We start from the raw sequence: 25,110 nt of genomic DNA on the forward strand, positions 1-25,110 counted from the left end.
TATATTTTTTGGCATACAACCCTCCGCTTCTGCCTTCTGCCTTCCGCGCTGCTATTCTCGGCAGAGTTTGATGGACGAAGAGAGAGAGAGAGGATCGTCTACCTATTCGCCCCAGCGTCGGGACGGTCAGTCATTCACGATCAGCTCGGAAGCTCAGCCGGGAGCTTTGCTTTTCGTGCCCGATGTATAACGGCCGCGTTTTGCAGGCTTCTCAGCTGTGACAGATGTAGTGCGAACCGGCGCTGATTTACAACTCTCGGTAAATGGTCAAATACCGCGACCAACCTCAAATACACGCGAATACAGTAACACGAGCGATAAGAGTACGGTGGGAAGGGGGTGCAATTACCCGCATATACCTGTATAATATTATGCGTGATATAAATTTACAATCCGGCCCAACCGTTTCTCATTACCTTGCAATACATAAATACATGCATACATACGTATTGCCTGTGCTTGGCGCATGCCTATAATTACACGTATATATATATATATCTGTCCATCGTACGTGCCTCTGCTCGACTTCGGTGTAATAGAACTGTACAATATAGCACCTACGCATTGGCAATATGTACCTTGGACGGATGGATGGGCGGGCGTGTTTCGAATTCTGTTTCCATCGCAATAGGACATGACGCTGTACAGCGCCAGATCAGAATTGAGCATGCTGCATAGGGCGGGTGGATGTATGAACATACGTAACACATGTACGTACACGCGTGCCGTATACCAGCCGAATACTTGCAACTGTACGCGCTACGTCTTACGCCGGTGCGCGGCGTGTTGTGCGAATGCGCACGTAGGCACGCGTGCAACGTGAATCTTATACGCAAATACGTATACTATACATAAGAGAATCCGTAGGGTGTAGGGGAAAAGATCGTGATGTACGTATACTAACCGGCTATACCGCTACAAGTCTATACCCTACGCGGTTACGCCGGTGTCCGAGCATATAATTCGCACACACATACATCTACGCCCATACCCGACGATTTCGATTTTTCACCCACCAAACGGCATGCCTCTTTTATTCTTCAAGTTTGAAGAAATCAAAATTTCCACCATCGAACACAACTATAAGAACCTGCAATGTGACGCCCCGTACTTGACACGTAACAAAAAGAAGTCCCCGCAACGTGTCAATGTAAATATTATGATATTTCTCATTGTTTCCAATTATTCTTACAGTTTGAATATATATGAGCGTAACAGGTATCGGGAAATGTGCAAAAACTGATGGGCGCAAATTCGTTACGTCGATGGTAGAAATAATCCACGATTGTGGTTCCCGCTATCCGCGGTCTTTGACTATGTTGGCAACCTTATTGAAAAAAATGGTAAATAAAAGGAATGAAGGATATACTTGTTTTCGCTACTTCCCTTTAAATCCAAAGCTAGCGTGTATAGTTGATGAAATTTGGAATTTCAATTGTCGAATGCGGTGCTCTTTTTTTCATCTAGCTGCCAAAATTGACTGAGTATTGTAAATACCAGACGATCCCTGGCTATCCTTATTCGCCGTCAGATAATTTAGTTTCGAGAAGAGCGTACGCTGAAAATATACTCGTACTCGCAGTCTGGTGCGACGCATGATCGTACATATTGACACTATAATTTTGACGAGGTCCGATTGCTCGGTGGTATTTCTCAACGTCCGCAGTGTTCCATTGAACTTAGTTAGGTAAATGCATCAGTGAATAAACAACCGTGTTCACGCCCATATACCCATATAGGTATACTTATCTGCAGTTTGTTCATTTACCGTTGGCTGCTCATTTGCGGGTGCAGTCACCCCACTGCAGTTTTATAGAAATCGGTTTACTGATTTACCGGACAAATAAGGCCACTAGCGAAACTGTACTCCGCAGTGCTAGCCTTTGCTTGAAATTAAATTCTGGAAGAAATATATATCAAATTTGAATTATCCGTGGTTTTCATTTATTAGGTAAAAAAAAAAAAACAAACAAAAAACTAATTTCATAAATAGAAAAAACAGCAGGAACGTAGAAAAACGTTAAGAATACTCACATCAGGGAGAACGGCTGAACTCCCTTTCGCTGGTAGTATTTTTTTGCATAATTTACAATTTTTATAAATATATTCAATCAGCTTCTGAGGAGCCCCTCCCCCCCTCTCAAACGGCTCAAACATCAAGTATTTGACAGTGTTTTATCTTGGACCTACGACACCCAGAACCTACACATAGAAATCATGTATGGTCGAATCAGGTGAAATAAGAAACAAAATTTGGATCTAATGAGATATGTATTAATTTCTTTCCGGGAAGTCAATAACACGATACTTTATCGGCTAGTTGTCCGAAAGTTTTCAAACTTTGACATGTATGACGGTCAATTCGATCAAACTTTATTTGACTGTTGAAAAATGGTGGTTGAACCGACGAGTTGATCCGAGGGTCACGCGCTAATTAGCTTCGATCGGGTGCATCAAATGCCGAATTCAGTCAGCTCAAAATATTTTACTCCAAACGTCTGATTTGTCTATTATAGGTATTATATAAATTGTATTGATACTGATTAAAATCTAGCTAAATAAAATGAACGCTGAGAGAATTTGGTTAATATCCTATATGTTCCTAGATACCTATATACGCATACAGTGGTGATGTGACCGTACGATATTTCTTGGTCGCGGTTTCAAACCACCGGGCAATCAAAACACAGAAGTACAGTTTAAGTTGTCCGGCTCCGATTAATCATTTACTGCCACCAGCAACTTTTCTTTCACAATATCATAAGTAGCATACAGATGGGCGTGACATAGTGACACTTATGTATGTATGTATTATGCAGCATTTGCTTTCTAGTCCAGGGAAGATACGAAATAAATCGGAATTTTTTGGAGACAGCAGATATCGAGATGCGGTTTTCTGCATTGTGTTCAGGAAGGTCCCAGGAAAAAAGTCTATATCGTCTGATAGGGCCATTTTTCGAAAAATGCATTTCGCAATTGCATAATTACTTGCAATATTATGAGAACGACTGGAAACTCGGAAAAATCGCTCGGAAATCGTTACTCGGGGGTTTTTGCGGTCGTTAGAATTATCCGGGGGCGTTCGGGGGTGGCTCTGCGGGGGAGCCCGGGGGGTGATTGGGGGGAAAATTGCAGCGTCCATGAAAACAAATGAAAATCGTTACGCGGGGGTTTTTGGGGATGCCAAATTCAATTCTGGCATCAGAATGATTCGGTCGTGCCCGGCGGGGGGGGGGGGAGGGGGGGGGGGGGGGTTACAGCGTCCATGAAAACAGTCGAAAATCGTTACTCGGGGGTTTTTGAGGATGCAAAATTCAACTGTGGCATCAGAATTATCGGGGGGTATAAATTATCAAAATTTTAATTCAATATTTAATCATATTACACATATTATAAAAAAAAATGGTTCGGAAATCTTTCCTGCCTGAAAACTGGATTCGAAAAAGGCGCCAAAACTATCAAGAGAGTACAGTATCGTTACCACGGGTACCGGCGTGAACAGAAATCTTCTGTACCGACTGGAGAGAAAAAATATGGGACTAGAATTTGTGATTTTTCACTTTCTCCATTACCTTTTCCCGTAGAGCAACCGGAAGCAATTTGTTTATAATATATGTAATATGATTCAAGATTAAATTAAAATGTTTATAATTTATACCCCCCGATAATTCTAATGCCAGAGTTGAATTCGGCATCCCCGAAAACCCACGAGTAACGATTTTCGTCTGTTCTCATGGACGCTGCAATTTTCCCCCCAATCACCCCCCGGGCGCCCCCGCATAGCTACCACCGAACGCCCCCGGATAATTCTAACGCCAGAATTGAATTCAGCATCCCCAAAAATCCCCGAGTTACGATTTCCGAGTTTCCAGTCGTTCTCATAATATTGCAAGTAATTATGCAATTGCAAAATGCACTTTTCGAAAAATGGCCCCACCAGACGATATAGACTTTTTTCCTGGGACCTTCCTGAACACAATGCAGAAAACCGCATCTCGATATCTGCTGTCTCCGAAAATTTCTTTATTCCCGCTGATTTTGATCTAAATGCCCCGGACTATACACAAATAATCGATATGATGCGTCAGTCCGCCTGTAACGGCTCAGCTTTTCGATCAGTTATCTTGACGCCATTTTTGTTTGCGGCGAATGGTAATCTAATGTGTTACAGATACGGTAACAAGTTAGAGAAAGAAGTACCGTGAAACAGAAAATTGAATAATTAAAGTGCAACCGTGAAGGTTTACAGTTGCAGGCTTTCTATAATCGTTTTTGCAGTAAATCAATTTCTATGAAATGGGGGTAAGAAATCAGAAAAACCGAAAGTCAGAATGGCCAAAATTCCGAATTTAATAAGCTCGAATAACAAGTATGAGAGAACAGATACAATCAGAAATCTTAAGTCCCGAATGGTGCCCGATCAAAAGCTGCAGTTTACCTAAAATGTATTTAGCAGAGGGCTCTATTATCCGAACCCACTTACGTAAGAAAACGTTAATCCAAGAATTCCGAGATGCAGAATTTAATAATGTATATGTATAGAGTCAATATTGTAGAGAATGAATTTGTAGAAAGTTTCATATTATCAGATGTCCAAATATTATAAAAATAAAAGTTAAAACTTTATCATCTAGAAACGGCGGAAAACCGATATCCAGAATGTACCTACAAGGGTTTATTATTCAGAATCGTACAACTCGGAAAGATCAGTATTCCGAAAGTAACCGTATAGAATGGCTTAGCACAAGAATTTCACATTCAAAGTCAATCCAACTAGTCTATTTTGACTTGTAAAATGTTTCACATAACAGAATCAAACAAATTCTTAGGTGCATCGGGCGTACCTTTTCATCTGCGATAGTTTTATCTCATTAAAAGATTGAATACGACTTTTGATATCATAAACTTATATTTCGTGGCTTCTAATATGATGTAAGTTATTGACTCTTCTGATATATTGCGATTCTTCATTTTAACGATTCTGATATGCTGCAATTCTATATTCCGAGCCTTGTATGAGATTACTACTCCGAGTTCTAACCGTTCTGATTCTTGATTCTTCGCATTTATGAATTCGAATAGATGAAAATTCTACCTCATGATCCATCCGAAGGTTATTCATTTGCATTAAGAAATTCGTCTCTTCAAGCACTGTTAAAGAATGTAGTGTGTAGATGATATGTTTACATTTGAATTCTTACTTCTAATGAGAAGCCACGCAAGACGGGCAAAGACGTCTATTAAATGATATGCGGATATGCATATCATTAATCACGAGAAGAAAATTGTTGAAGAATGTGAATTCGGAAATTTGATGATTTCGAAAAATTAACGACGGAGCCAGGAATCGAACCTGGCGTCTAGAGATGCTTAGCCGGAGCCTTACTCCACCAGACCACCTAGCCGCCCTGACTCTGTTGTCGTTAATTTCTCTCATCACCACTGAGTTCGAATTTGTTTTCGTGTGCCTGTATACGTTATTTATTTGCCTTTGTGAGCAATCGCATTTGCCTCATTCCGCTAATGGCCTTTCGGAATTTTCACCAGTTGTGTATTCTAAATTCTGTAACTTCAAATTTCGATACCGTTATATTCTATTTCCATTATTTCTGGCTTAATGAAAATTTACCACTTTGTTCTTTCGTGATTATGAGTTTTCGATACATTTATGTTCGGAATTCTGACCATTCTGATTTTTGTTTTTTCTGATTTTTTACCCGCACCCTTTCTACGTCACATTTACGTCACAAATTCTATTGACTCGGATACAAATTAGACTGTTGGAAAGTACGTATGAATAGAGAAACTATAATATACGAGGAATATAGGTAGGTATACAGATCATTTCAATTTTAATAACTGCACGTGTGCGTCTTCATATTAGCGTGCGCGTGAAGAAACAGTAGCAACAGACACGCGAAGATGATCGTGGTGATGATGATGATGATGACGATGACGATGACGATGACGATGACGATGACGATGATGATGTATCAGTAGTAGTAGTAGTAGTAGTAGTAATAATGAGCATAATAAAGTAAAACAGAAGAAATATCGCGTAGAAAATATTGGTAATAAGGTAAAGCAAGATAATCATTAATCTATGACCTTGTCAAATTCTACCGATCGTCCGTTCATATTTAGGCTGATTGTTACTTGTACTGTTACTTACCCGCGGAAAGTAAGCTTATCAATGAAATAAAAAAGTTTTCCGGTGATCAGTGATGATTTTGGCAAGAAATGCTGGCGCTGCATTATTATTCGGACAGTGAAGGTGTTCGTGCGGTGCTAAGGCAGGTAGCGAGTGCATGGTGGAGTCAGGAAGACGACGATCCCGTATACTCGAAGGACCTGATAAAAGAATTCGAAGTAGAGAATCCACCCCTCGAAGATGAGCTTGCATGGATTCTCTTCAAAGGTATAATATAAATTTGATCGTGCAAGGTCGAGTAATACCGCATTGACCGGAATTAAAAAAACAATAAACTCTAAATTTCGTAAATTTTTTTAAAGTGCCACATAATAGTAAATGAAGAATATTTCACAGTGCATTCAACAAAGGCTTCTTTTCTTGCTTCGGCACTATAAATATATGTGGATATGAGTTAGGGAACAAGATGCTTTATGGCCACTACGATATATGACGTATACCGGTGTGAGATTATACAAAAAACAAAAATATATTTAACTCTGGGAATCTGGCTTCACCAGACCGACGTCCGATTTTCCTTTTTTACAACAATTAAATGATAGATGATCGGTTCACTTGCCGTACAATCCCTACAGGGCGAAATTACGATGGTCTTAGCAACTTATCTTCTCCAGATGCCTCGTCGATCGTTGGCTCTTTCTTTTAAACTCCGGGGACTCTCGGATGGTGATTTGGCGGAGAATTAATTTGTGGAATCTTCCGGTGTTCAACTCGATCGGGATGGGCCGTCGGTATCCAGTCCACGTTACCCTCCCTTCCTCCTTCTCCAGTTATTATAAAGTGGCACGCCACTAATCTCTTCAACGTCCCCGGAGAGAAAGAGAAAGAGCCAACGATCGACGAGGCATCTGGAGAAGATAAGCTGCTAAGACCATCGTAATTTCGCCCTGTAGGGATTGTACGGCCAGTGAACCGATCATCTATTATTTAATTGTTGTAAAAAAGGAAAATCGGACGTCGGTCTGGTGAAGCCAGATTCCCAGAATTAAATATATTTTTGTTTTTTGTATAATCTCACAATGGCGCCCAACTTATGGCACGAAACCGACGCTAATATATAATAAACAAAAGATTAATTTGTTATAAATCGTGATAAGGCGTATGGAAGAAAAGCGTACTGAAACCTACGTGACAAAATCGGGTAGAATAGCTAAGCAGAAATTTAAGCGTTACAATTTTTCAAATAGGTGTACAGAAGAAATCAAAACAAACATGCCGATACTGCGTGATGACGAGGTCGTAGCGACCGAACGACGAGAGTTAGAAATGGAGTTTAAAAGAAAGAGCCAACGATCGACGAGGCATCTGGAGAAGATAAGTTGCTAAGACCATCGTAATTTCGCCCTGTAGGGATTGTACGGCTAGTGAACCGATCATCTATCATTTAATTGTTGTAAAAAAGGAAAATCGGACGTCGGTCTGGTGAAGCCAGATTCCCAGAGTTAAATATATTTTTGTTTTTTGTATAATCTCACACCGGAAACATCTCTCGAAAGGGCCCGTTCCGAGTCACGCGGTCACCGCCATCGCCAATCATAAGCACAAGTTTTCGATCGGAGCCACGGTCTTGAATGCGGGTCTGGCAACGGCCACGATATGACAGGTATACGAACTCGATCCACATATATTTCAATTTCCGCAACTACGTGGCATTGTTGTTAGTGGATGCACGTACAGTAATATTCGTTAATCCCTTCCCCTTCCGGCTACCTTGTTTTCGGTCCGAAGCAAAATGCGAGTTGAATTCTATACGAATTATGTTCAAATCACTGGCGGTGAACCGACGCGACGTGAGATATAGGGAGTCATTGTCACATTTATGAATGTTAGTCGCCCTGACAAAACTACTGCTCCTGCTCTCAAACTTTAGCGCATGCGCGTCAAACTATTCAGTCGTTACAAATTCGTTCTGTATATATGTTTAAAAAAGAAAAAAAATCTCGTCCAATTTTTAAACTTCCATTTTACACTCCTTATTGAAAGAAAAGTTCTCTGTTGTTCCAATGCCAACCCGATAGCTTTCCTAACAGAAATCCTTAGTCTCGATCGTTTAAAAGAAGGAAAAAACCAAACCAAACTGCTAAAACGGATTTTGACTTATGTAGCGAGCGCAGTGTCACCTATTTCGAGAACACGCGACCACGCGCCGCTCGGTCCCTAAACGGCCTCTGGATGTATGTAATTACAAATATGCGTATAGTATACAGATAAAAAAAAATCGCACATCTCCTACACATTAAATAGGTAAATATCAGATGCGTATTATCTCCCGCCATTATGTTGGCCCTCTGAAGGTAAAGTCACTTTGTGAAAACCGGCACACTGATTGTAGGACCTGCAATTTATCGTCCTTTGCGCTGTAAGACGAATACGGTTTTACAATATCATCGCCGAGATAGGGAGAGACATTAGTATACGTGACTATTCATTTCGTTGTACAATGTATTCTGTATATCCATGGCTTTCGCAGGGAGTTTTACACCGGCGCCATGGTGAGAATATACGGAGTTCCTTGAGAATTTCATATTTTTCAGTGAGCCATTGCATTCTTTTCTCAAACAGTTCGGGTATCTTTTCTACTGCTCGCACAAGATGAAGTTAAAGTTAGTAACGTTAACGTAACGAAACGTCAAGGAAAAAGTCCTTATCGCACAATTTTAGAATGATTTTCAAGGAGTTGGCTTGTCAAAATATGAGTATATTCTTTTTATCATGGCTTACTAAATTTCAGACGTTCCCAAAGTTGGGAAGAAACGATTTTTCTTAAACATGCATCGTTACAGTAACGTTACCAACTTCATCCTCACACAACAAGTATAGTAGAGCTGGTGAGCACAGACGAGTGAGCAGAGCTAAAACGATGCGTGACTGCAGGCGCAGGCTATTGTAATTTACAACGCCGTTACATCGGTCGTGAGTATGAGATCTGCCACAGCCGCAGAAATAAAATGCTTCGTGTAAAATTAAAAGTCTCCATTTATGTCGTACCTATTGGCAAAACGAGAATAACGGATGATTCTGTCAAACGGGGAATGTAATTACCAACTTGCAGAAAGCGCACTATACTCCCTGAGAATTCTCTCGATATTTCGAATAATTCAGACGGAATCCAGAAGAACATGAAAAAATACCATCAATTCACAGTTTTCGGAAGTCATTCAATTTGATGTTATTTAATTTTTTTTTTTTTTTTTGTCCACCGTATCCGTCTCGAATCCAGGTTTGATCGTATCTAATGAAACGAAAGTGTTACACCATCAAAAAATCGGAAGTGCCCTTCACCTCTTCTCACTGCGTTCCTTGAAATTTTCGATAGCATCGTTTAATTTTATAATTCTTAGGGCACCCTGAAAATCGTAAAACTTTTACCCGAAACGTTTCTGCCTTTAAAGTCCATTTTTCACCTTGCGTATCGTGAATACGTCAACGTATATTATGTATATGCGTACAATTACACGTGTCGCATAAACAGCCGTGCGCAGATGCAAATAGAGTATAATTCACACGACTTATATTCCGTTAAACATAATGGCACAAGTTACATTACAGTTCTTTCCGCAGAGTATGTCTAATTGTCATCGTCTGCATGACCATTCTTGTCACAGTTGTTTGTCATTGCTCGTCAATATAAGTATAAAAACATAACATGTCGCGACGTAATGAGAAAAAGTTGCTATATATTATAAAATCTTTTGGATTCCAGAGGAAGACGAATCACAGATCTTTGTAAAGTTCTTCAAATTTCACAAATGTTACGATCTGATACCTACCAGTGCCAAACTCGTTGTATTTGACACCCAGCTGCTCGTTAAAAAGGCCTTCTTCGCTTTGGTTTATAATGGTGAGTTAATGATAACTATAATAAGTTAAGATACTACAATCTTATTGTTCACGCTTCGCATATTAATACATACTGTGCAATCTGCGATGTACAATGTGCATACATGGTATACACATATACATCATTCAATCGGCGTTGTCGTTACTATAATAAACACTTTTTATTTTACATACCCGCGTAATGAGCTTTCACATTCGAATTTTCGTCGTGTACTTATTGTGGGAAAAAAATGTAATCTGAGGTGCTTTGGATGCACAGAAGTATAATCTCAGCGATTGTAGAATCCGTTTGAAGCTGGATCCTCACAAACCGTGAAAAAGGAATCGTTTCTGCACAACAAGCCGTATATTTTAATATTCCCGAAATTATTCTCAAATTCCATATTTTTATCTGAAAGCTAGAAAGTTTTTATACAGGAAACTGATTTTTTCGGGCAGTGCTGATAATAGAATTACGGTGGAAGCTATGCGATTCGTTTTATAAAGCATGAACATTTTTTTTATTTCAGTAAAACATTCGTAATTTACGGAGCATTCCGTGACATCTCGATCAAGATTCTACGTTAATGTCTCAGATTGGCTTTATAATTTTTTGTGTGAATGTACACGACGGAAAATGCAATCGCAATTTTCTTTCAAATTTTTCGACCCAACTAATCTGAAGTATAATCTAAAAGCTTGGAAAAAAAAAAGAAGAAAAAAGCACACACTTCTAAAAATGTATTTCATTACAAGTTAGGGCGTGCGATTGATCGAACAATCGATTTTACTATTAAACGAATTATTAGTTTCTTTGATTATTCGATTAATTGAAAAAAGAAACCGATCGAAAAAAGTAATTAATCCATTAATCGGTCCGTTGAATTAATTATTATCGAAGTCTACAATTAATCGATCAATTGCGCAGCCTTAATTTTGCAGTGAAATATATTCCTGCAAATACGGATAATATAAAGATATTTTGCTTCATATGTTAATAAATTAAAAATCTTTTGCCGATACCACAAACATTTTAGGCTTGATAAAATTAATCGTACCTTCCCCCGTGTTACCCTGTCCGGCATCTTCCGAAGAGTTGAGTTTTTTTTATGTAAAAAAATACCGCCAGCTTCCAGTTGAAGATATCAAACTTGAGGCGAAAGTTGTCGTGCATTGAGAAAAAGGAAACATTTTGTTGTGAAAAAAAAATGTTTTTTCGGACTTTGCGATTCATGATGACCCAGCTTGGAACAGACTTTTCTATATTTAAAACACATTACGCGACATGTTATCTCAGCGACATGGATACGATATAAGTTTGAATGTGAAAAATTAATTTTTTCAATTTAAAAAAACTGACAAACCGTTTCTCTTTGACCGCAAGATCTAAAGGTCTGAAAGTTGTTGAATTGCCCCCCCTCGGCACTTACTACAAGATGATTTAACAGAATTGCAGAAAAAACGGAATTTCGGCTCCGGAATGTTTGCCAATAATTGGTGTAATAAAGACGCCCCATTAATGTATGTTTGTATGTGGTATAAAGACGCTTTTGAAATGAGTTACACATAATATTAATTTATTGGCATCTGCATATTACAGTATACGTGCAATATATATTCAACATAAAGATACTGCACATCCGATTATTTTCATATTTCACTAAAATCATTCCCGTGTCTCCCCGATCGAACAGCCTACCGTACCGGGAATATCGTATTATCCCATATACAATACGCGTATACGGGTAGATTGTGAAAAGCGATTCTTCCAATTCGCTTTTAGTATCTGAAACCCGGTATAGTATATTAATTTTGTGCAGAGTGTCGAGAATTAAAAGTATGTACCTAATTACTGAAACCGCGAATGAAACCAAATTGTATGTTATAATGTAATTATTCACTTGAATCGCAGGTGTAAGGGCGGCTCCGTTGTGGGACAGTTCTCGGCAAGAGTTCGTGGGAATGCTGACGATCACAGATTTCATAAAAATTCTACAAATGTATTACACCAGTCCATCCGTTACAATGGATGAGCTCGAAGAACACGAACTCGATACCTGGAGAAGTAAGTATTATAATTATATATCTGCATACGGGGTTATTTATTGAATATTAGCTACGACTGAGACCGACGTAGGCGATGTGTAGGTACCTAACATTTTTACTCCAAAATTTGCCCAGAGAATATGGCGTATTACATGTCCACTCGGCTGACATTTCGGCTAGACCATTTCGGATCCCCTTCTCTTATCACTGTCCCAACTCTAAGAGGCATTCATACTTTCCTAAATGTCTTCTGAAACTATTTTTTATTTGGGATTTCATCATCTCCCTAAGTTCAAAATAATTTGTCTACTTCGAAAAGTTCGAAATTAATCTAAAATATTCTGCCCTACAGGATGGCAATAATTTTAAGCCACTTTTAAACTTAAAAATGTCACATGAATATTTTCCCTTTCAGTTCAGCAATTTTGCGAAATATTATTGAAAAAATGTGATACCGAAGGGTTCTAAGAGCTGGTACGTACGCACGGATTGTAACGAGAAGTATCTGCGGTAGAATTACGTAAAAAAATGTACGACGAATGTAAATTCAATTTTCACCTGACCATCTCCTTCCAAAATACTACTTATCAGGACTTCAACCACATTTGAAGAATCGCGGGATCCATCGGACTATGTTTACCCATTCGATAAAATTTCTCAAAATTGCTTCAATAAGTGGGAAAAAGTTATTCGTTGGAAATGGCCCAGAATTGTCGCTATTCCATAAAACATTCGATAGATCTCCTCCAAGCTTCGTCGTGTGTGTAATAAAGTTGGTTTTACGCGATAGGCCAAAGTGACACTTTCAAGTAACCTGATTCGAGATTCTTTCAAAATCATTTAATGCATTGACCGTAGAAGTTCTGAAGGATCAAGTTCATCCGCTCGTCAGCATTGGGCCAGACGCATCCCTGTACGATGCTATTCGCACCCTCATCAAGAACAGGATCCATCGTTTGCCCGTCATTGATCCTGACACTGGAAACGTCCTATATATACTGACACATAAGAGAATACTCAGGTTCCTTTTCCTATACGTGAGTATACATTGATGAATATGTACAGGGTTTTTCGTTTTAATGAATCCAGTCAAATGTCTTGAAAACAAAACGTGGGAGTGAAAAATGTCTCAAACAAAAGTCGCGAGGTTCGAAGGGGGAAAGGAGACGAGAGTGTCAGATTTTCCGTAAGTGGACTCGCCAAGGTCAGATGAAGGTCAACTCGGTTTTATTTTTTAATGGAACAGTATATTTTGTTCATCGGCCTCTGAAAGGGCATCAAATTCTGCAAAAAAAGTACTTGCATACTTACCACCTAAACTCGACCGGTGATGAGATACGAGCCTTGACCGGCTCATCGCCAGTCGAGTTTAGGTGGTAAGTATGCAAGTCCTTGGGTCCACTTACGAAAAATCTGACACTCTCGTCTTCTTTCCCCCTTCGGACCTCGCGACTTTTTTCTGAAACATTTTCACTCACACTGTTGGTTTTCGAGTGGTTTGACTCGATTGATTAAAATGTGACACCCTGTCTGTATATTATGTGTTTCGTGACCAATTGTAGATATTGTGATGGTTCGTCGTGTGAAGGTCAAAATGTAAATTACGCCTAAGGCAAAAAAAAAAACATTATAAGTTGGATCGCAATACTAAATTCGTCGAATTCATGCTATTCCTTTATTTCTGCGTCAAATGGAAATGCATCAGTCTTTTTGTTCAGAACTGTGTATAGAATGGGGCTGTTGAGCTTTTTTTTTTTTGCATTTGAGATACGTGAACTCAGGTATTTGGAGATATATATACATCTCAACGTCGAAATCGACCATTTTTATGTTCCCACGGGCTCAAGTGCTTTCAAATAATGGAAAAATAATTCCCTGAAAATTTGAGTTCTCTACATCAACTCTAAGACAGCCCGCTTTGCGATCTAAGTATAATATGGAAATAATATAGGACGACCTTTGTTTGCTCTTTGAAATTTGACAAGTCGTCGCCGAATGTACCGAAAATAATGGAAAATAAATAGTTTTGTCGAGTTGAACACAAAAAAGCTCAGATGCATAAAATTGCGTAAATGAAAGCGTTCGTATGTTAATTCACGAATTTGATTTAACTTTTAATATCAACATATATGTATATATATCGGGAATCGTATAAAAATCCTACTACTGTAGGACGATTTTCTATGTCTAATTTATACTGATTTGCGCTCCAGATTCTCGAGCTCCCGAGGCCTTCCTTCATGAGTAAAACGCTGAGAGAGCTAAGGATAGGAACATTTGAGAACATAGAAACAGCTACCGAAGAAACTAGCATAATCTTAGCGCTCAAGAAGTTCGTCGAAAGGCGGGTATCGGCGTTACCGATCATAGACAACGATGGAAAATTAGTCAACATCTATTCCAAGTTCGACGTTATAGTAAGCAATTTATTTTCACATTGGACTCCTCCATAATTTTGCTCAAGTTTAGCTAGATTTTTTCTGATATTCACCATCGCTCACAATCGCTTTCTATTTCAGAATTTGGCGGCAGAGAAAACTTATAATAATCTAGATGTTTCGTTACGAGATGCCAATGAACACAGAAACGAGTGGTTTGAAGGGGTACAAAGCTGCAAGCTCGATGAAACATTATTTACTGTAATGGAAAAAATTGTACGAGCTGAGGTAAATAGTGGGATCGTGTTGAAATGAGTCGTCACTGTAGTATATGTACGTATCACACAACATGAAATCTAATCATGATATTTCTGCCATTTCAGGTCCACCGACTCGTCGTTGTAGACGACGATGATAAAGTGATCGGTATAATTTCGCTATCTGATCTTTTATTATACATCGTCCTGAGGCCATGTGGTAATAATGGTTAAAACCACCTTATTATTTTTCCCCCCAATAAATCTTAAGAAAGTTCGCGCATATCGTATGCTCTGACTAATAGTGCAATTCTGTTCCAATCAAATTTCTGATGAGTTGTCGCCTATAGTTTATTAGAACGGGTGGTAAAGTGGGTGCGTTTTGTAATTTTCTTTTAGTCGTTTGTCGAACCCTATTTATCGAAGCAAATCTAATTCATGCTACGCAGACTCTTTCTGTTTCGTGGTATGTATCTGTATTCCGTGAAACATATTTCCGTATCGCAGGAACTCGTGTACTTTTATCACAAGTGTTTAATCCGTTCTTATCAAAGTTTTTTGTTGGCGCGTTCAAAAACCCTATATGCCTCTTCGGTGGCAATGCTGCTTTAGGGACTATTTGTTTCAAGCGAACCTTTCTTGTTTTCCGTTAATCGAGAATTCTGGCCTTTCGGTTAACGGTAAGTGTAGGATGGCCTGCAACTCCTGATATTCGGAACAAATTGCAGCGCCTGCAACTTCGAGGAACAATTGTCACAATCAGTAGATCCTATATGGTCCAACCAACTCCGGCGAGTGGGAGATGAGTTTAGTTTACGCCAAACGTTTTTTGATGTTACACCTCTTGTTCGATTTACCCCCCGAACCGGCGTCTTTATAATCAACGCTGAATTTCTTTACAACGTATACCCGACCAGTTGACGCGATAAATTTTAAGAGTTAAGCACAAGGTGTGTGTGCACTCTCATGTGCAAGCACCAGACGCTATGCTTACATATATTTACGCTATATTATTTATATATAATAGCGTACACACATCTTGTGCCTAACTCTTAAAATTTATCGCGTCAACTGGTTCTTGAACTGGACTGTGTCAAAAAAATCAACTATTTTTTTAAACATTCAAGCCGAAAATATTGTTCGAAATGACGAAAAAAGGATGCTGTCTTAGTTTCATCTCTTAGTATTAAAATTTGGAGGTTGGCTCATCGCGATTTTCTATTTCCCATTTAAATAACATCGGAAAAATTTGTTTATTTCCATGCCCAAAATCTTGTCTATCATGCACCTGCGACAATAATAGGTACCATTATATTAATTGTACAACTTATGGAGCTGTTTAAATAGCACTTCGGTATCCTACTAAAATTTTTTGTACAATTACACACACGCACACGCACGCACACGTCTTTTACCACTGTAAGTGCATAACTACAGTCATACAGGTTAGCATAGTTCAAACCAGATTTTCTAATTGCTTGCCATAGGCGATGATGATGGTAGCAGTAACAAGGATAGTTTATTATCCTTACGGGATAAAGATTCTGGAACGTCGAAAGAACCAAGTTTAGCCGCTTCCGAGGTCTCGCTCGTCGATCACGGGGATACCGAAGGAGACGAGGATGCTGATAAAGCGGATAATAACCGAACAACAGCAGTAGCAGTTGCAGAAGAACAAGTAACCCATAGAATACCTAGTCCTCCACTCAGTCCAACGGCATCTGATATTTCGGACCACTTATTAGTAACCCAATCACAGGAGCCAACATGGCGAGAAGTGACAGTCTCCGGAGGCGAATAACGACATCCTAGTTAGTCTCGACTGGTAAAGCATTATTTTCTACAGCCTAAGCAACCTCACCCACTCGTCAAGGGATATCTAACTAAACTGAAGTATAGCGATCACGATGCTTTTGCTACAATGCAAGTACACCTATAATCTCCGGAGAGTCATCAAAGATAATCAGAGTGAAGTTTCTTATGTATTTTACAAATATGTCCAGTTATTCGTTTTATATCCAATTCCAATTGAGCAATTCAATTCATATTTCGCAGCAAGCAGTAGAGTCTAATTTTATATAATAGTATAACTATCATCGTACACTAATTGATTCGATTCATTTTCACCGTTAGGTTTGAAACTAGCATGCAATTATGACCATCAGCATATCGTTTTGTACATCGAGGAAGGACCGTAATTGATTATTGATATGCATAATAATATTGTATAACGTTATAATTGTACGAGGTTAAAGTAAATGAAGCAACAAAAAGTTAAACACTAGTAATTTGTGATACTTTGAGAGGGTTTACTTAATGAATAATGCAAACCTTTGCCTTCCGCGGGTGATTTTTAAAGTCAGAAACGGGTTTGAAAAAAAAAATAAAAATATTACCATATGCGATCATATTAGGGGTGTTGAAATGAAAATCTAATTATTCGAAATATTTGAATTATTTGTGATTTAAAATTACTTGTATACCCCTAGAATATATGTACACGAATAATGATGATGATAATAATAATATTAACAATAATAACAACAACAATAACAAAGAATAATAACACCATCTGTAAATATAGATATTATAAATTACTATATTAATAAGTATGAAAAGAATTTAAACAATGAAATATGATTAGAAGCTTACATCAGAAGCCAGGCAACTTGAAATAATTCTGAGAAAATTTCTGAGCTTCTGGTAAGCCACACACAGTTTTGTAGAACATTGCAAAAATTATAAGCATCAATAAAGCCGCCAAGTACAACAATGTTTTACTGGTATTTGTTGTGAAATCAAACATTAAAATCAAGCACCAATTAGATCTTCAACAAGTTCAGAATAAGCACGTTGTATAGTCGAAGCTTGCTGTGCGATGACATCTCGTAATAATCCCGACGCCGTGCCGACACCAGTTTCATCTCAATTTCACAAAATATCGCGAAGAAAAATAGAAATTTCCGTTGATTACAGTCATTGTAGCGTAACGAACGTTACATTGCGACTGTGCGCCGCAGACGTACTTACTGGGCAGACCGATAACTGCGATTTACGCGCGTGTGGGAACCAGAATCGAAAGACTGTCAACCGAGCGCAGTTCAGTAGCTGATTTGTCGCATCGTTTCAACTTGAGCGCGTACATACGAGAGAGGGAGAGGGAGGGGGAGGGAGCTAGCTCTTGCTTCATAGTTCCACGAAATTCCTGGGATATCCCAGGAACAAGCTAAGAGTACGTTGGCACTTCCTCCTTGGGGGGCATAGCCATTTGGAAGAAGAAGAAGAAGAAGATGACTGTTGAATAGCACACGCCGTATCTATTCAATTCGCTGCTACGATTGGTTAGAGGCTATCAGAGCCGACCTTACACATGACTCACTAAAACAACAGAGGTCTGAATCGACTTTACTCAGGTGAACTTACGTTTAAGGTGCAATGCCAATAAAATTCATGAGCCGGGTAGCTGAAAACCTTTACAGCTTGACGTTGTACACCAACCTAAAATGTAACATTACGCTGTCACTGACAATGAGCGTACTATGTGGAAATCGATTTTTGACAAATAGTACTTCGATTACAACAGGGAAAACAATATGACGCATTCAGTCAGGACAATGTTAGCCTTGACATGCATGATCGTGTCGGCCTTTAGTGTACTGCGATTCTCACATTGTAGTCACGATCTAATACCCACCGTCGGTCTCCATGGCATAAACGTGATTGGTTCAAACCATTCTGGGATCTTATACACAGCGACCATCTCAAATCCTCTTGCTTTATAGCAAACATTGTAAATATATCACTCAGATTCATAATTCTAGGCTGGTAATCGCTGGCCCATGAAACGGTTGCTTTGTCTCGGGAAAGTACCAAAGTGAAGACGATGCGCTACGTGAACTGGTTTTAAATCCATATTTTACGAACACTGGGTTATTCAATCATACAATTATACAGAACAATGGTGTGTCATTTAATGATAAAAAAATAACCGCAAGGTAATCTCCCTCCTCAGCGAACTTTCGACCTTCTTCTGTTTTTTTTCATTGCACGTGATTTTTTGTTATTTCCACCACTGTCATACTCCTAAAATAGAAAACCATTTTTGGCTTAAGGTGTGAACATGTGTTTTCGATGTTGCGTCATTCAAAGTAAATGTGTTTGCGTTACCAAAGTATCATCTATGACGGTTGCTTCCTCTTTATATGGGTAGTGTCTCTTATTTTGTGTAACATTTGCATCACTTGCGTTGTCGATGACTGGCATCTGGTTAAACATCTCGTCATATTCAACATCGTAATCTGAATGTAGCCCGACACAATTTTCTGTCGCAGTACTTGTCACGGTTGACCGATCAGTTGAACAACTTATGGGCCTGGTGTTTTCGACATTGTCTTCCAATAACGGGCTGTTGGCTTCCAATGAAAAGTTTGATCGCAATAACACTGCATTCAGTGAGAATACCAAATAAACCTATAAACAAACATTCGCCAAATTTTGAAATTACTCAAACATATTATTGCAGTGGGAATGTAGATCTTCCATCACTGTCATCGCTAGTTTCTGTGAGAAATTATATTCTAATTAGCCATTTTGTCCCCAACAATTTAATATCATTACTTATCCATGGTTCTCTTTGCAAGACTATATCACACGGGATCGATGGATCTCTTTGGTATAGCTTCTCTATGATAAAAAGTGGTTAAAAATCGCCAGTATTGAAACAAGAGTTCTGATACTGTATGAGATGTAGGTAAGTACGAAACACAAACCTAAAATTTAATGAAAATTTCGAGTCACACGTGAATACTTCCTCATAAACTGTTTACCTATTCCTTGAGAGCTATGTTACAGAGAGTGAAATAGTATTAGGAAATCAAATTGGGAGCTGAAAATATTTTTAGCCGAAATGAAGGCCCAGCACCAAAATTACGTTGGCAATGTCTTCAACTTAATATTATAGTAAGAACTACAATTTCCTGTCATCTTGGTAATTTTTCCAAATTGACTTCAACAACCACCCTGCAGACTACACCTAAACCGAATAGGCGGGCTATGTCAAAGTCCGGATTAACAATAAGGCTGAAAAGGCTATAGCCGTAGGTCTTCGAAATTGTTGGCCCTTCAAATTTCGAAATCAAATTTTTCAAAATAGTACATAGATTTTCAAAAATTCGTAAAAAATATTGCCAAATAGTTTGAGCCGCTACAGACTTGCAGAAGGATGCCATAGATTTAACGGTCCGTAATGCAACTAATGACATCAAATCTGATTTGATCATTCTAATTGTGCCACATTGGGTGACGCATAACTGTAAGAGTTTGAGCATAGGTCTGCATCATGTCTGTGGCGCTAGGAATCCTTAGTTTCACAGTAATGGTCATAATTGTTTTCCCAATACCTCTTTCAACAGTTGTTTTGTTTCTAAATGGTGAATCCTTAGGTGCCTGTCCAGGCTAACACTCGTTATTAACGGATGTAACTGACTGCAAGCTAAATCTGTTACTCCGCCGGTAAAACCTTTGTACGTATTCAAAATTTTTCCAGGATTGCGCAGATCGATTAAATTCATTCTTCCTTTCCCAGATCCGACAACTACGTGCCTGAAGTAATTAAACACAGATAATCATGTATGTCTACCGGTTGTTTTCTGTTAACCCTTAGATTGCCGGAAAGTCTATATACAGTTTCTGTCGTTGATCGGAACTTCAAATATGTTATATATATATAACATATTTGAAGTTATCATATATATATATATATATATATATGATACAGACACAACATTTTGAAACTTTCTAAGGGCAACAAAGCTATTAAAATTCCGACAGTCTAAACATCAAACTCTAATTGAAAATTGTAGCCAGAGTAAGATCATCACATTTCACAATTCCTAGACCCAACTTCGATTTTCTCACAACCATAACCGATGGAAATGAAGACTCACTTCTTAGCAGTGAGGGGTAGTACAGGTATTCACAGGGTATCTACTGCAATCGAGAATTTAGGTTGCAGGACTATTTCAGGAGGTTCTGGGACGATTAAGTACAAAATTTTATAACCTTAATTTTGCTAACTTATAAATTTCTGAGGATAGGATAAGTTGATTAGATTGCATGTCCATCTGTTAAAATTTAACGCATTCAAGGCCGTGTATTACAAATCAAATGTTGCAGTTTTCAAACAAAAAAATGTATTATGTCAGCTTTTCTAGGATAAATCAAAATATTCCAGGACATTTCCAGGTCTTAAAGGAGAAATTTTTGTTTGCCAGGATAATTACAGAACCTAAGGATAGTTAAGGAGCAGTAGATACCCTGCATTTCGCACATATGGTGACGTCATTTATAGTTTCATGACGGGCAATGCATCGAATGCTCGGATGTGTATCTATTTGTACGTGCATATGAATCATGATTCAGAATCAACTTCCATGTTATAGATATATGGCGCTTCAAAAAAGATATTGTCCAAACTTACTTTTCCTTATGGGCAGCTGCAATAGTTGTCAAAGCCTCATCTTTGATCTCAAGATTTATTAATGGCCTTCGCTGTGTGGACCTGGGATCGTATAAACGAACCTAAAATATAAATGAGGTGTCATATGAAAGATTCAAACCTAAGATGCCAGTAAAAATATAAAATGAGCACATACTCACATGGCCATATTTACTTGCTGTAACAACTGAACTGGTGTTCGGCAAAAAAATTAGATCAGAGACCCAAACGGGCATTCGCAACTGGCATATGTCAGGTGGAACATTTTTTTCAACAAACACTTTTTCCTGCTTCTCCAGGTCAAACAACTTCAAAGCATTTTCACGACCTCCGGTGGCGATTATATTTTTATTCACGATCGAATGCCTCATTCTCTGCAAATTTTCACCAGCATTTATCGATATTTGTTCACTCTCGTTGTATCTCCATAACTTCACATGACCCGTTTCAACTGCTGTTATTACGGCGCTAAAAATAAAATCATGCGCCCTAGTATGTTGATAATTATTAGGAATATGTATAGTAGGGTGATTCACCGAAAAAAAAAAATTTTTTTTTTAGTGCTGCTCTTTCATAAAACTGTTTATGATGAAAAACAAACCCCCTGCAAAATTTGAGTTTAATCGGATAAGATTTAGAGGTCCCGCTTGCGAGTTTTCGTGTATACATTGAAATAATATGTAAAAAAAATGCTTACCGTAACTCACCCTCCATTTCGCGGGCAATATATAGACGAAAATGAAAAATATCAAAAGACCTGTTTTGTAGATAACAATATTTAGTACAAAAAAGGTCTTCAGATTTTTTTATTCAATTTTGCATCTCTTGAGAAATATTGCGATTGAAAAATGAAAAAATTTAAACATCAAAAATAATCGTATTAAATTCAGAGAAAAAATAAGTTTTTGTTATTTTACATTTTCATCTATACTTTTACGCGAATTCGATGGTGAGTTAAGGTGAGTATTTTTTATGTGTTATTTCGATGTAAAACACGAAAATTCGAACATTGGACCCCTAAAACCTGCCCGATCAAGCTCACATTTGCAGGGGATTTGTTTTTCATCACAACAGTTTTATGAGGGGGAGGCACTAAAAAAAAATATTTTTTGGGGCGAACCACTCTACGTATAGTCGGTACTGCACAAAAACGTCGTGTATAAGTAACTCTGCCCATTTTTTGCATGATAGTGTTCTGATATGTTACGATTTTCCTAGTTATTTATAAATATTTCGAAATTCTTTTATTCCTCCACCTTCCAATGTGGAATCCAATCCACGGATATTTACGAATAATAATCATTGTTCGTTGCTTTGTATATATAATTATAAAATTTTCAGAGTTCTCCAACAACTTTCAGTTGCTAGCAGGTTGTCCACTCAACATAGAAACTAAGATAACTTAACGATGTCAAAAAGTTTCGCAGCGAATCACAAAATCAGTGTACTTGTATCAATAAAATTCTTTGCCAAATACATTACAAATCACATGGACTGAAAATTGTGACAATGACTCAGCCAAATGAAAACGGGCTTCACAGCGCACAACCCAGGCAATTTAACGGGAAATAGAGGATAATTTTTGCAAAATTAAGGGGTATTAAATTTCTGCAGTTATGAAGAAAAAAGATGCTATACTCTATTTCGATGTGAACTCTATGGATATCGAATGCCAAAACTAGTTCAGCAGTCACATTCTACGCACAGTACTAAACAAAAACATGCCTAAGCATTTTTGTTTCATGAAAAAGGAAATCAATGTTTTTGGAACGGTGTGCTTCGGGGTACATCTAGGGGGAAACCTTCAGTTTCAGAGCACTTATAAAGACAAGAAAAGGAATTAGGTACTTTTAAGAGAACAGGGAGACCACAGTAAAGCCTCTGAAAAGTAAGTTGCATTAGATAAATTTTGATGATTGTAATTCTTTGCCATAACTATGAGACTAATATACATGCACGATCCTTCAGCGAAACGAGTACATAATTTTAGAGGCACGTTTTGGTTTTCTGTGACTTACTCATTGAACCTGGAAATTCCTTTGATCTTTCCTTTTCCGCCATCGCAATTAAATGAACTTGTAAATGCCGAGTATTCGGTATCATATATTTTAACACTGCAAATGAAGGAGAAATCAACGAATTGTTTAGTAATTAGCAAGATTGTGTCAAAATGTGCCGGAATATCTATATAATTTCAATTCAAACCTTGGAATTCCTTTTGATCCGGACCCAATTAAAATTTCTTTTTCTTCTTGATCGCCCCAAGCCATTGTCGTAATTTCTTGATCATCTGTTATGGCTATAAGACTTTGTATGTTCTTTGCAATACATGTCCTTTCATTAACTTTCAGCCCTGTACAAAATATATGAAATGAATTACATGAAAATGTAGAACATACACCTACAGGTATCTGTTCTGACTGATTCAAGGCTCCTAGTGATGTCTACTAAACATATTGTTTAAATAGCAGCAGGCAATATTGGTAGCTCTGAAACGGTCCGAATCCACCTTTGTAGGTATACCATGTAATTTACTTGGGTATTTAACCTGTGCGATGAAACTAGACAAATATTTCCATGCCAAAATAACTACACAAGCGGGTCCATGGCTGTACGCGAGTCAGTCAAGACTGGTAACACTCGAATTCGCTGTCCATGAACGGTGTCACATTTTCTACATTTCGAAATCTTCCCAGGTTAATATACACCGGCAGCATAGTTCATACCTCTTATGTTTCCGATATGAACAGAACACAATATGTACATAATACCTTTAACAATAGCATAATAGAAGCCGCGTGAATAGCCACTGCAATGATTTTATTGCCGTGCAACAACTCTTTCACACGACCATACCAAAAGCTAGCATGCGTCCGCATGACGAACAATATTTAAATCTATTCGTTCGTACGACTGTCGAGTGAACTTGTCGAATGAGTGAGGCAAGCCGTAAGAATTCGGAAAATATTTTTGCCCAATGGAAATAGTGTGCTTAAAATTTTTTCACACTGATGCAACCTTTATTACTTGTAATAAATCCACTTTCAGACACGTTGTTAATAAAATATCGACGTAACCTAATCCGAACCTAGTCTACGGTAAACGTGTCTCCGAAGGTAGTTTGGACGATACCTTTGAAGGCTCCAGTCGTTCCGCCAACGAAAACGTTCAAGTCTTCTCTGTAGCTCATTCTTAAGAAATCACGAAGAAATTTGGCAGTAATCAATAGGACTTGTCACTTTGACACCGTAGTTTGTACTCTTCACGTCTATTCGAGAGTACACGCGGTGTTGCGCGGTGTTTTACAATCTTCTATTTCTGTCCCATTCAATGACTATGGGCTCCTGTTAGGGAGAATATAGGATATAAATGACAGCGCTAAAAAGTCCCTAACACAGAGGCAGAGCCAGCCCCCTGACTCTCGCCATTGCTCGTGTACTAAAAAATTGTACGCGTTTTGTCTCCGTTTCTTAGTTCCTCTACGTAGCGCTAGTAGACTTTTGACACGCTCGCTGACCGCGCGCAAGCTTTTCACAGAGATGAGTAGGGAGATCTCCAACGCTCGGCTTTTCGTGATACCAGCTAGGTTGGAGCGTCGACGTGACACCTAGGCGGCCACGCACCGAAGGTGGCCCATTTCCGACCTGACACCTAGGCGGCCATGCACCGAAGGTGGCCCACAATCGTGCATATATAGATATACTCGGTCGCTCGAGCAAGCGGTTGCCAATCGCATCCTTGTCCCCGCTCGCACAAATGTTTCCAGGAATGCAAGAATTGGGATTTTTTTGTTTCAATTATGAATGTCAGCGAATAAAAGTATCTCCAGATTTGATAAATTTTGGATTCAATTAGCGGACGTTGAACCAAAATAATTAACCATTCCCAGCCCGAATACTTTTT

At 38.5% G+C, this 25,110-nt stretch overlaps 2 protein-coding genes across 9 annotated transcripts in view; one reads left to right on the top strand and one right to left on the bottom strand.

Annotated features, from left to right (window-relative positions):
• SNF4Agamma (SNF4/AMP-activated protein kinase gamma subunit) overlaps nucleotides 1-17,486 on the top strand; it is a 78,378-nt gene extending 60,892 nt beyond the window's left edge. For 3 of the 6 annotated variants that reach the window (XM_069134998.1, XM_069134999.1, XM_069135000.1), the window contains exons 11-18: nucleotides 6,320-6,418; nucleotides 9,915-10,052; nucleotides 11,943-12,095; nucleotides 12,935-13,113; nucleotides 14,290-14,493; nucleotides 14,596-14,742; nucleotides 14,838-14,931; nucleotides 16,199-17,486. In XM_069134998.1, the coding sequence (XP_068991099.1) occupies nucleotides 6,320-6,418; nucleotides 9,915-10,052; nucleotides 11,943-12,095; nucleotides 12,935-13,113; nucleotides 14,290-14,493; nucleotides 14,596-14,742; nucleotides 14,838-14,931; nucleotides 16,199-16,512 (1,328 nt within the window). In that variant the 3' untranslated portion in view covers nucleotides 16,513-17,486. The remainder of the gene's footprint in view (nucleotides 1-6,319; nucleotides 6,419-9,914; nucleotides 10,053-11,942; nucleotides 12,096-12,934; nucleotides 13,114-14,289; nucleotides 14,494-14,595; nucleotides 14,743-14,837; nucleotides 14,932-16,198) is intronic. The other 3 variants (XM_069135001.1, XM_069135002.1, XM_069135003.1) reach the window with 3 other exon arrangements.
• A 1,123-nt stretch (nucleotides 17,487-18,609) lies between these two features.
• On the bottom strand, nucleotides 18,610-24,642 carry l(2)k09848 (lethal (2) k09848). Of its 3 annotated transcripts, none has more exons than XM_046620706.2 (8): nucleotides 24,340-24,642; nucleotides 23,413-23,560; nucleotides 23,226-23,321; nucleotides 21,369-21,696; nucleotides 21,190-21,290; nucleotides 20,111-20,312; nucleotides 18,879-19,181; nucleotides 18,610-18,794 (listed from the first exon to the last, which is right to left on the bottom strand). In XM_046620706.2, exons 1-8 carry the CDS (start codon nucleotides 24,395-24,397, stop codon nucleotides 18,720-18,722), a joined length of 1,311 nt encoding a protein of 436 aa, XP_046476662.1. In that variant the 5' UTR covers nucleotides 24,398-24,642; the 3' UTR covers nucleotides 18,610-18,719. The 3 variants fall into 3 exon arrangements, with proteins under 3 accessions (XP_046476662.1, XP_046476663.1, XP_046476664.1); XM_046620707.2 differs by having other exon boundaries at nucleotides 21,369-21,675; nucleotides 24,340-24,640; XM_046620708.2 differs by lacking the exon at nucleotides 24,340-24,642 and adding an exon at nucleotides 23,756-24,302.
• Between the last annotated feature and the right edge of the window lie 468 nt (nucleotides 24,643-25,110).

The sequence above is a fragment of the Neodiprion pinetum genome, chromosome 4 (assembly GCF_021155775.2).
Source record: "Neodiprion pinetum isolate iyNeoPine1 chromosome 4, iyNeoPine1.2, whole genome shotgun sequence".
Classification (NCBI taxonomy): Eukaryota; Metazoa; Arthropoda; class Insecta; order Hymenoptera; family Diprionidae; genus Neodiprion; species Neodiprion pinetum.